Below are 13,499 nucleotides of genomic sequence, written 5' to 3' on the forward strand. Positions count from 1 at the left end.
GGTAGGCAAAATAAATGTAATGCTCTGCTCTGTTTGACAAAATCCTAAGTAATTCTTAGGCAAGGCATAGAAAGTTAGTCCTATTATGATAAGCACATTGGCATAGTTGGGACAAGGTGGTCAGCATGGCCCAGATGGGCTAAAGGACTCCCTTTTCTGTGACATAAAGAACCATTTTTTAAAAAAGCTTTTTAAAGGGCATGTTAAACCATGATCCTTCATCTTCATCTAGGAGGGAAATCCCACCCTGATGGAATTCACAGCAAGTTCCTTATCCTGGCCCACATTTAATCCTTAGACAAAATCATTAAAGCAAATTAACTATCAGTCTTCTTCCATTTGTGAAACTTTTCAGGCTTTCAAATGTGCTGCCGAAACAAATGCACTTTAAAATTAATTAAAAGTAATCCTTCTAAGACTGGAAGAAGATGTAAAAGGCACTATGTAAGAAATGCGAGGCAAATTAACAATTTTATTTAGATAATACTAATTGTTCACAGTGAAATTACAATACTATTTTCTAATTGTTTATGCAGGCTTTATACAGGTAAATTGGTTATTATTGTCACATGTACCAAGGTAGAAATAACTATATCTACTGAAACACTGAATTATTAGGATGAGATCATTTCTGTTCCATCTATTGTAATTGATATAAAAACAAATATGGACTTTGTATTTAAAAACTTACCTTTACTTAGCTGAACTTGAATAGAAAGGAACATTGCTCAAGAAAAGCCAAAGCTCATTCGTGATATCAAGAAGCCGGATTTTACAAAAGCTCATGTTATCAAATTAACCTGCACATTTTAGAAATTGTTTCAGTCACACATACTTCAGAACTAAAGGCCTATTTTCAATCTAAACCAATATTTACAACATAAATAATAGTTTCTGCAATGTATCTAGAAACCTAATTTAACTTTTAAATACGATATTAAAAGAGACAAATCTGGTGGCTTGTGCAACTTACTATGCTTCGATTATAATACATGATATGTAATTCACAGTAGTATTAGTTACCAATTAGTTAGAAAAAGTAATCAATCTGTTCAACAGACAATATTAGAGGAGTCCTTCAGATATTACTTAATATGTATTTTACTCGTACAACTGACCTGCAAAATAGAACTCAGATTGTGCAGAAATACACAATTATTGATTAGAGATCCATAAGCTATACAATACCGATGTGATTCATATTTTATATATATTTATGTAAACTGTGTAAAGTGTAAAGAACATACAGGATAATATTAAAAATGAACTGGAATTAGCTAATTAGTATCAAATAACTGAACATAATAGTGGATCAATTAAAATAGAAAAGTCTCCATTTGAAAGGCACTTGGGCTTTGTTATTTCATTTGACCAATAATTGTAGCTGCCTTGTCTCGTTGCTCTTGACTATAGAACCAATACTGGAGTACTACATTTTACAGAACCAATACAGAATATGCACACCCTTTACCAGAAATTTAAATGCACTACTTGGAACTGATCATGATCACCATCATTCTAACTAGATAGATCTCAAGTTGAGCAATACAGTTAATTGGCCTGTTTCACTCATCTAGAACATTAAAGGCACCACTCCTGACTCAATTTCCAGGACGTTACGTGTACTGTTAACTAAGATCTTTCTTAGAAACAATGTCCTTAAAGAATGAACCACTTTGAACTCATCAAAAATGGAAGATATTTTAGGATTCAACCAATGGAACTAGTGAGTTATTGCCTACACAAAATGTAGAAACTTCAGTGGAGTCATATACCTCGGCAGAGACTCCGATAAATTGCCAACTGTATAAGCTGACCTTGTAAACGTTCATCAATCTGAAAATTGACAGAATGACAGAACTGTTTTACCATTCCTGGGGATCAGCAGGTAAATGTGCTTTAGAGAATAACAAAAATTAAAAACACCAGGTTAATGATGAAAATAAATCCAATGTAATTATAACAGCATATCATGTTCAAACAAAATGAAATTATTCACACAATATACAAGAAGTTAATCAATCTATTTTATTTGCATGTCATGAGGGAAAACCTTAAATAAGACCTTCACGAGCTTGCTCACTCCAATTCATTTGCGATCTACTTAGATTGCTTTGATGGAATCTCAGTCTTACAAATTTCAGACCAAAGGATTTTGTTTTTAAGTGCAAAATGCAAACAAGTGATTTCAACCAATTGAAAGATGCTGAGTATTCAGCATCATTAAAATACAAAATGCCTTAGTTCACTGTATTTGCAAACTTGTGATTTTTCACTTTTAATATAGTAAAACTTTGGAATAAGTTTCCTCGTTGGTACAGTCTTTATCCCAGTCTATAATCTGCCAGCAGCTTTTAGTTGGCTTCATTCTTTGACGCTTCATCAAAATTTTCAACGAGATCTATAAAAACACACACAAGACAATTATTAAGGCTTTTTAAATCTAATTTGAAAATAAAGTATATTAATACTAATTTCAAGCAGCTCCAACACTACCCATTTATAAAAGTAGAATGGTATAACATTCAGCTCATGTCCCAATGTCTAAGAGCTCCTTCTTTTACCTACTCAGGATTTGGATACCATTTACATTCAGTATCACAACTGCCATGACAACACTTGGCAACTGTAGTATTTCTTATTGAAATATGTAGCATTAGATGATGAAATTCTAGGGAAGCCTCAAGTGATAAAGCACCTATGGTGTGGAGAGCTACGATAGAAAGCAGGGTAGCAACACTCTTCTGAAAAGTGGAAATGGAAAATTAGTTAGATGCAGTGCGAATGGTGGAGAGTTCTACATAGCTGAAGAAACACCAGCTCCTTAAAACAGGCTATTCCACCCATCAGTTTGAAGATTGCTGAAGTACACTTGGAAATAAGACCTGGATTGACCCAAACATCAAGCAGCAGTACGCACGATAGCCAATTAACTCTGCACAACCACCAAGAATCCAGTCCTCCATCCAAGAGTGATTATAGGACAACAGATTTTTTTAAAAAGTACTTGTATTTAGTGGGGGTACCTCTCCACCAACTGAACAAGCCAGGACAACTCGCCTTTGGCAGCTACACCAAGTTACAACAGACTTACCATTATATTTTCTCAAATACACATGCACATTAATCAAAGGCTAAATACAGACAAGATTCCATTCTCAGATTTAACTATACCTTGCCAAACCATAAGATCCCTACGAGAGTCTATAAGCCCAAATAATCTTCAGAATTTAAGACTAATCAAAATGCCCATATTCTAAAATGGAAAATTTGAGGAGTTTAGATGTGTAGGCACTTGCTGTGCATGCCATGTATTAGTTTCAATGCCAGAGACTAGTTTATACATTCAAAAGAAGCTTACACCAACACTTATTAACAGTCCTGCTCTTTTTAAGATGTCAATGCCTGTTTTTCCAAATCATAGTTTTGAAAAGTCCATCACATCACAATACTGGAATGAAGTATGTTACTTCTTTCTGGAAACAGAAGCTAAATCCTCATTCCAAGTAAGCTGAACTTGAATTATGAATGCCTAAATTCAGATGGCCTCCAGCAAATGCAGATACAAACTTATCAAAGGCAGAATTTTCTGTGTTGCTCAATTTTATAAACTTAATGATAAAGACATTGTTGATTATGAACATTCAACTCATAACTGCTTGCAACTATACTATCCATTCTTTGGGCTAGGTGTTCTCAAAACATTTTGTTTTGCTGCAGCAAAATACAACAACCTTCTCTCCAAGGAATTTTGTGTATCATATTTACATTGAGATAGAGGTACTCTGCCTGCTATTGGGATTCATGACAAATTATTCACATCCTTCGATAGCTTAAAAACGCCTTTGGAGTTCTACGGATGGCACACTTTCCAAGATATCATGCCAAGTAGAAAGCAATAATACTAAGAGGGATGTCATTTATAGAAATAACGATGATGAGGTTAGTGGCCATAGATGGTAAACCAATCCTCAAACATGCAGGCAAAATCGATGTTAAGTGTTTAAAATATTATCCTGGAAGTGCAAAAAATATTATCAGAGCAAAGATGAGGTGTAAGCATCTGGTCAGACAGTCCAAGAAGAATGTGCCCCTGAATTTTATGAAGATACAGGAGCAAGATCATTAATGTCAAAAAAATTTCCAGGAACTGAAACAAATTATTAAGTTGGTGACTCTCCTAAACAGTATTAACATGGGCTAGAGAGCACTTTCCAAAGAAGTTTTCCCTCACATCTTTCTTGTCTCCTTGTCCCCTCCTTGTCTTTCTTCTCGGATCTCCTGTCCCATGATCCTCTCGTATCCCCTTTTGCCAATCACCTGTCCAGCTCTTGGCTCCATCCCTCCCCCTCCTGTCTTCTCCTATCATTTTGGATCTCCCCCTCCCCCTCTCAAATCCCTTACTCACTCTTCCTTCAGTTAGTCCTGACGAAGGGTCTCGGCCTGAAACGTTGACTGCACCTCTTCCTACAGATGCTGCCTGGCCTGCTGTGTTCACCAGCAACTTTGATGTGTGTTGCTTGAGTTTCCAGCATCTGCAGAATTCCTGTTGTTTGCGTTTAAATTCACTACTGTGAAGCCTCTTCCGGTGATGCCTACACCGAAGAAGTTTAGATCCTCTCTTCGACAGGAATTCAGTGAAACCATCTCTCACTGTTCCCCATCTGTAATTTCTTCGGCTCTTCAACTTTTCGACCACACTTTGACTCAGACTCGCTATCACAGCCATGTATCCTTTCTTGGAACGTGCCCACGTCGCCAACTTACTCCAGTTGGCTTTAGGATTCGTTTCCAAGCCTCTCAATTTGGACCTTCTGAGGATCCCAGGTATTCACATTTTATTGACTCTGCCTCTTGCCGCTTCTCCTGTCAAGCTCTGAAGGTGACTCTCTCCGCCATGAGGAGGTACTTGGTGTCCCTATCCCAGACCCTTCCACACCTTCGGGACACTTTCTTCGCCGTCTGTAATGGTCTTACTCGTTATTTCATCCTCCGTCGGATTCACGCCTGCAATCGCCGTTTTTTTGACTTTGTCATGTTAGGCAAAGATCGCAAGATCCTACATCTACCGACTCCAGAGCCTGCCGGCCCCCACGCTAGCAGGCATGAACTTCAGATTGCGGCCCCTGCCACTGATCTCGGCGGCTCCAACACCTCAGGGCATATTCAAAACCCGGACTCCAGCAACGACCATGGACACCTTCACAGCGATTGCGCAACCACCAACTGCGACGCCAGCCTTGAACTCCAGGCCCGCTCTTTATGTGCTGCTGTTGTGACTCCCGTCTCCCCTTCCCCCACCAATACTCTGCAACCTCGTCTCCTTCAGATCCCATCGTCAGCTCCTGGGTCCTCAGAGGCTCCATCTTCCTCTCACCCCAACCCTCCCCTCTCCATTGACACCCCCAGCCTCCCCCCTCCCCCCTCTGATCCCAGCTCTCAAGATTCCAGCCTTGAACTCCAGGCCGGGTCTTTATGTGCTGCTGTTGTGACTCCCGTCTCCCCTTCCCCCACCACCACTCCGCAGCCCCGTCTTCCTCAGATCCCACCATCAACTCCTGGGCCCTCGGAGGCTCCATCTTCCTCTCACCCCAACCCTCCCCTCTCCATTGACACCCCCAGCCTCCCCCCTCCCCCCTCTGATCCCAGCTCTCATCCGTGCCGGGTCTTTACCATCCCTTCCGACCTTCAACTGTCGGAGGCAGAATGCTCGGTCCTCAGTAAGGGGCTCACCTTTGTCCCCCTTCGCCCACACCTCAGCGAGTTCCGTGTTCGCCACGATGCGGAACTTTTCTTCCGCCGTCTCCGAGCCTACTTCTTCAGCAAGGACTCTTCCACCCCCACTGATGATCCCTTCTCCTGTCTTCCACCCTCCTCTTCTTCATGGACACCCCGCTCTGGTCTTCTGCCTGCTCTGGATCTCTTTATCGCTAATTGCCGACGGGACATCAACCGTCTCGACTTCACCGCACCTTGTCCCCATTCCAACCTCACTCCTTCCGAACGCTCTGCTCTCCACTCCCTCCGCACTAATCCTAACCTTATTATTAAACCCGCTGATAAGGGGGGTGCTGTTGTAGTCTGGCGTACTGACCTCTACCTTGCCGAGGCACAGCGACAACTCACGGATACCTCCTCTTATTTACCCCTCGATCGTGACCCCACTAAGGAGCACCAGGCCATTGTCTCCCACACCATCACCGACTTTATCCGCTCAGGGGATCTCCCATCCACTGCTACCAACCTTATAGTTCCCACACCCCACACTTCCCGTTTCTACCTCCTACCCAAGATCCACAAACCTGCCTGTCCTGGCCGACCTATTGTCTCAGCTTGCTCCTGCCCCACCGAACTCATTTCTGCATACCTCGACACTGTTTTATCACCCCTTGTTCAATCCCTTCCGACCTATGTTCGTGACACCTCTCAAGCTCTTAAACTTTTCGATGATTTTAAGTTCCCTGGCCGTCACCGCTTTATTTTCACCATGGATGTCCAGTCCTTATATACTTCCATCCCCCATCAGGAAAGTCTCAAAGCTCTATGCTTCTTTTTGGATTCCAGACCTAATCAGTTCCCCTCTACCACCACTCTGCTCCGTCTAGCGGAATTAGTCCTTACTCTTAATAATTTCTCCTTTGGCTCCTCCCACTTCCTCCAAACTAAAGGTGTAGCTATGGGCACCTGTATGGGTCCTAGCTATGCCTGCCTTTTTGTTGGGTTTGTGGAACAATCTATGTTCCGTGCCTATTCTGGTATCTGTCCCCCACTTTTCCTTTGCTACATCGACCACTGCATTGGCGCTGCTTCCTGCACGCATGCAGAACTCGCTGACTTTATTAACTTTGCCTCCAACTTTCACCCTGCCCTCAAGTTTACCTGGTCCATTTCCGACACCTCCCTCCCCTTTCTAGATCTTTCTGTCTCTATCTCTGGAGACAGCTTATCCACTGATGTCTACTATAAGCCTACTGACTCTCACAGTTATCTGGACTATTCCTCTTCTCACCCTGTCTCTTGCAAAAACGCCATCCCCTTCTCGCAATTCCTCTGTCTCCGTCGCATCTGCTCTCAGGATGAGGCTTTTCATTCTAGGACGAGGGAGATGTCTTCATTTTTTAAAGAAAGGGGCTTCCCTTCCTCCACTATCAACTCTGCTCTTAAGCGCATCTCTCCCATTTCATGTACATCTGCTCTCACTCCATCTTCCCACCACCCCACTAGGAATAGGGTTCCCCTGGTCCTCACCTACCACCCCACCAGCCTCCGGGTCCAACATATTATTCTCCGTAACTTCCGCCACCTCCAACGGGATCCCACCACTAAGCACATCTCTCCCTCCCCGCCTCTCTCTGCATTCCGCAGGGATCGCTCCCTACACAACTCCCTTGTCCATTCGTCCCCCCCATCCCTCCCCACTGATCTCCCTCCTGGCACTTATCCGTGTAAGCGGAACAAGTGCTACACATGCCCTTACACTTCCTCCCTTACCACCATTCAGGGCCCCAAACAGTCCTTCCAGGTGAGGCAACACTTCACCTGTGAGTCGACTGGGGTGATATACTGCGTCCGGTGCTCCCGATGTGGCCTTTTATATATTGGCGAGACCCGACACAGCCTGGGAGACCGCTTTGCTGAACATCTACGCTCTGTCCGCCAGAGAAAGCAGGATCTCCCAGTGGCCACACATTTTAATTCCACATCCCATTCCCATTCTGACATGTCTATCCACGGCCTCCTCTACTGTAAAGATGAAGCCACACTCAGGTTGGAGGAACAACACCTTATATTCCATCTGGGTAGCCTCCAACCTGATGGCATGAACATGGACTTCTCTAACTTCCGCTAGGCCCCACCTCCCCCTCGTACCCCATCTGTTACTTATTTTTATGCACACATTCTTTCTCTCACTCTCCTTTTTCTCCCTCTGTCCCTTTGAATATACCTCTTGCCCATCCTCTGGGTCCCCCCCCCCTTGTCTTTCTTCCCGGACCTCCTGTCCCATGATCCTCTCGTATCCCCTTTTGCCAATCACCTGTCCAGCTCTTGGCTCCATCCCTCCCCCTCCTGTCTTCTCCTATCATTTTGGATCTCCCCCTCCAACTTTCAAATCCCTTACTCACTCTCCCTTCAGTTAGTCCTGACGAAGGGTCTCGGCCTGAAACGTCGACTGCACCTCTTCCTAGAGATGCTGCCTGGCCTGCTGCGTTCACCAGCAACTTTGATGTGTGTTGCTTGAATTTCCAGCATCTGCAGAATTCCTGTTGTTTTTCTCTCACATGTTCATTTTGAGAACTGAGGAATCTGCACCAGGCTAGATGACAAAATTAACTCTGCACTTGAAGGAAATTCAGGGTGACTACAAGTTTTGGGCTTTTCTTAATCTATCACCTATAGAACCCAAGGACTCAAAAGGAAAAAAAAAATGTCAATCTTCCAGTCTTGTGATGAACTAATGAAAGAAAGCTTGGATGATAACACTTCCCCTAAAAATTACATGATGTTCTCTCCCTATTTATTGAATGTATTCTCTGAGGATAACATCAACAACCTGAGTTTTAACTCATTATCAATTATGAGCCTCTATCACCTCGTTAACAGTAATGTATGACTGACAATATTCCAGCTTTGGCATCCTAACACCTCATGGTTTTTACAACCCATGGACCAGACACTACATTTAAAAATCACCATCTGCAATGAGAAAAGTCATCTTGAAGTCAAGCAACAAATACACCATTCAGAAAATATGGAAAAGGTATAATGCTAAATTGCCATACATTAGATCAATGCTTCTTCGGCTGATGCAACCCTGCAACAATCAGTAATTGCTTTATTATTGCCATATGGATTGTAAGAATGAAAGATTTTGTTTGCATGCATTCCATACAGATCATTCCATAAGTAAATGGAGGTAGTATAAAAGAAGAAAACAATGGAATGAATAATGTGTTACAGTGAAAGTGTCATATAGGTACACAAATTAAGTGCAAGAGCCATGCCAAGGTTAAAAACGTTCACCTTGATCATACAAAAAGTTCACTCAAGGTCATTAATACATATTTCTGAAGTGTTTTTATCTTCTTGCCAAATGCAAGGGGCAAAAGAGATAATGAGTTAGTGCATAATGAGTTGGCTGATTTCCCAAGACAGCAGAAGGTACAGGGAAGAGGCGGGAGACGTTTATTAAGGCTACTGGGGAGAGTTTCAACTACAATTGTTGGGGCGTGGGAACCGAACTGAAGAGACTGGGGAAGAGGAGGTTGGCTCACAAATAGAGAAAGCTTGGAGACAGTGCGAGAGGGAGGATAGGCAGGTGATAGAGAAGGGACATATTCAGACCGAAGGTTTGAGATGTGTCTATTTTAACGCTAGGAGTGTTGTGAATAAAGTGGATGAGCTTAGAGCATGGATCAGTACTTGGAGATATGACGTGGTGGCCATTACAGAGACTTGGATGGTTCAGGGACAAGAATGGTTACTTCATGTGCCGGGTTTTAGATGTTTCAGAAAGGACAGGAAGGGAGGCAAAAGAGGTGGGGGCGTGGCACTGTTGATCAGAGATAGTGTCACGGCTGCAGAAAAGATGGACGCCATAGAGGGATTGTCTACGGAGTCTCTGGGGGTGGAGGTTAGGAACAGGAAGGGGTCAATAACTTTACTGGGTGTTTTTTTATAGGCCACCCAATAGTAACAGGGATATCGAGGAGCAGGTAGGAAACAGATCCTGGAAAGGTGTAATAATAACAGAGTTGTCATGATGGGAGATTTTAATTTCCCAAATATCGATTGGCATCTCCCTAAAGCAAGGGGTTCAGATGGGATGGAGTTCGTTAGGTGTGTTCAGGAAGGTACCTTGACACAATACGTAGATAAGCCTACAAGAGGAGAGACTGTACTTGATTTGGTATTGAAAATGAACCCAGTCAGGTGTCAGATCTCTCAGTGGGAGAGCATTTTGGAGACAGTGATCATAATTCTATCTCCTTTACAATAGCATTGGAGAGAGATAGGAACAGACAAGTTAGAAAAGCATTTAATTGGAGTAAGGGGAATTATGAGGCTATCAGGCAGGAAATTGGAAGCTTAAATTGGAAATGGATGTTCTCAGGGAAAAGTACGGAAGAAATGTGGCAGATGTTCAGGGGATATTTGTGTGGAGTTCTGCATAGGTACGTTCCAATGAGACAGGGAAGTTATGGTAGGGTACAGGAACCGTGGTGTACAAAGGCTGTAGTAAATCTAGTCAAGAAGAAAAGCTGACAAAAGGTTCAGAAAGCTAGGTAATGTTAGAGATCTAGAAGATTATAAGGCTAATAGGAAGGAGCTTAAGAAGGAAATTAGGAGAGCTAGAAGGGGCCATGAGAAGGCCTTGGCGGGCAGGATTAAAGAAAACCCCAGGGCATTCTGCAAGTATGTGAACAGCAAGAGGATAAGACGTGAAAGAATAGGACCTATCAAGCATGACAGTGGGAACGTGTGTATGGAACTGGAGGAAATAGCAGAGGTACTAAATGAATACTTTACTTCAGTATTCACTGTGGAAAAGGATCTTAGTGATTGTAGTGATGACTTGTAGCAGACTGAAAAGCTTGAGCATGTAGATATTAAGAAAGAGGATGTGCTAGAGCTTTTGGAAAGAATCAAGTTGGATAAGTCACCGGGACCAGATGAGATGTACCCTAGGCTACAGTGGGAGGCGAGGGAGGAGATTGCTGAGCCTCTGGCAATGATCTTTGCATCATCAATGGGGACGGGGGAGGTTCTGGAGGATTGGAGGGTTGTGGATGTTGTTCCTTTATTCAAGAAAGGGGGTAGAGACAGTGCAGGAAATTATAGACCAGTGAGTCTTACTTCAGTGGTTGGTAAGCTGATGGAGAAGATCCTGACAGGCAGGATTTATGAACATTTGGAGAGGTATAATATGATTAGGAATAGTCAACATGGCGTTGTCAAGGGCAGGTCGTGCCTAACGAGCATGATTGAATTTTTTGAGGATGTGACGAAACACACTGATGAAGGAAGAGCAGTAGATGTAGTGTTTATGGATTTCAGCAAGGCATTTGATAAGGTACCCCATGCCAGGCTTATTGAGAAAGTAAGGAGGCATGGGATCCAAGGGGTCATTGCTTTGTGGATCCAGAACTGGCTTGCCCACAGAAGGCAAAGGGTGGTTGTAGACGGGTCATATTCTGCATGGAGGTCGGTCACCAGTGGTGTGCCTCAGGGATCTGTTCTGGGACCCCTTCTCTTCATGATTTTTATAAATGACCTGGATGAGGAAGTGGAGGGATGGGTTAGTAGGTTTGCTGATGACACAAAGGTTGGAGATGTGGATAGTGTGGAGGGCTGCAAGAGTTACAGCGGGACATTGATAGGATGCAAAACTGGGCTGAGAAGTGGCGGATGGAGTTCAACCCAGGTAAGTGTGAAGTGGTTCATTTTGGTAGGTCAAATATGATGACAGAATATAGTATTAATGGTAAGACTCTTGGCAGTGTGGAGGATCAGAGGGATCTTGGGGTCCGAGTCCATAGGACGCTCAAAGCAGCTGCACAGGTTGACTCTGTGGTTAAGAAGGCGTATGGTGTATTGGCCTTCATCAATCGTGGAATTGAATTTAGGAGCCGAGAGGTAATGTCGCAGCTATATAGGACCCCGGTCAGACCCCACTTGGAGTACTGTGCTCAGTTCTGGTCACCTCACTACAGGGAGGATGTGGAAGCCATAGAAACGGTGCAGAGGAGATTTACAAGGATGTTGCCTGGATTGGGGAGCATGCCTTATGAGAACAGGTTGAGTGAACTCAGCCTTTTCTCCTTGGAGCGACGGGGGATGAGAGGTGACCTGACCGAGGTGTGTAAGATGATGAGAGGCGTTGATCATGTGGATAGTCAGAAGCTTTTTCCCAGGGCTGAAATGGTTGTCACAAGAGGACACAGGTTTAAGGTGCTGGGGAGTAGGTACAGAGGAGATGTTAGGGGTAAGTTTTTTACTCAAGAGTGGTGAGTGCATGGAATGGGCTGCCGGCAACGGTGGTGGAGGCGGATACAATAGGGTCTTTTAAGAGACTTTTGGATAGGTACATGGAGCTTAGAAAAATAGAGGGCTATAGGAAAGCCAAGTAATTTCTAAGGTAGGGACATGATCTGCACAACTTTATGGGCTGAAGGACCTGTACTGTGCTGTAGCTTTTCTATGTTTCTATGTAATGGAGGGAAAGCTGATTTTTTTGTAATAGTCTGGATAGCTTTCACTACTTCATAATTTTTTGCGGTTTGGGTAGTGAGGTTGCCATATCAAGCTGTGATGCATTCAGGTAGGATGATTTCTATAGTGCATCTGTAGAAATTGGTGAGAATCATTAGACACTGACAAATTTCCTTAGCCTTCTGAGGAAGTAAAGAAGCTGACATGCTTTATTGGCCACAGCATCCACGTGGCTGAACCAGGAGAAATTCTTAGCGATACTTGCATCTAGAAGCTTAAGGTTCTTAACCATCGCCACATCAGCATAATTGATGCAGATGGTGGTGTGTGTTAAGCCCGCCTTCCAGAAGTCAATGATCAACTCTTGTTTTGGTGTCACTGAGGTACACCTGTCTGGGGTCTGGTGCATGGAGTAAATACAGAAAGAGTACTGGGCTGTGATTAAATGGACCTGAGCAGCATGGAAGAATTATTGGAATCTTGAGACCTTACAAACAAGGATTTGTTAGAACTTTAATGTAGCCATACAAGAAAAGGAAGATGACATAGCATGAGCTGTACAAAAATAGCTCATAATGAAGAGTTTTAGACAACAATCCAATGTGGAGCATAAAGACCATAAAATATTGGAGTAGAATTCTGTCAATCGGCACATTGAGTCTGCATTAGGGATGGCCAGATAAAAGAAAGTTTTGTGCTTTGTATTAAAAAGCTTTAAGAGATGGAAAGCAAACAAGATTTCCATCTTTAATTCTCATCAGCTACCCAGGAATGGTGACAGTAGTAATCCTCACTGTGAATGGAACAAACTCGAATCAAACTCAGATTTATCACTAGCATTATCAGGAAGGATTCCTGGCCACCAATTTGACATCCAATGGGGCCAGTGCAACTTTTCAAAAACAAGCATTTTTTTAATACACACACACACACATATATACATATATACACACACACATATATACACACACACACACACACACACATATACACACACACACACACATATACACACATACATACACATACACACACATACACACACACACACACACACACACATATACACACACACATACACACACACATACATATACACACACACATATACACATACACACACACATATACACACACACATATACACATACACACACACACACATATATATACACACACACACATACATATACACACACACATATATACACACACATACATATATACACACACACAGGAAAAGACCACAACTCCATGAACCTGTTCTACCATTCAAGAAAATCACAATG

The 13,499-nt window shown here is 43.0% G+C and overlaps 1 protein-coding gene across 3 annotated transcripts in view; it reads right to left on the reverse strand.

The window, feature by feature from the left end:
* Window positions 1–2,014: 2,014 nt before the first annotated feature.
* The window catches only part of btf3l4 (basic transcription factor 3-like 4), a 47,986-nt gene continuing 36,501 nt past the window's right edge, over window positions 2,015–13,499 (reverse strand). For all 3 annotated transcript variants that reach the window (XM_072273750.1, XM_072273749.1, XM_072273748.1), the window contains exon 6: window positions 2,015–2,401. In XM_072273750.1, the coding sequence (XP_072129851.1) occupies window positions 2,355–2,401 (47 nt within the window). In that variant the 3' untranslated portion in view covers window positions 2,015–2,354. The remainder of the gene's footprint in view (window positions 2,402–13,499) is intronic.

Source organism: Mobula birostris, chromosome 12 (genome assembly GCF_030028105.1).
Source record: "Mobula birostris isolate sMobBir1 chromosome 12, sMobBir1.hap1, whole genome shotgun sequence".
Lineage (NCBI taxonomy): Eukaryota > Metazoa > Chordata > Chondrichthyes > Myliobatiformes > Myliobatidae > Mobula > Mobula birostris.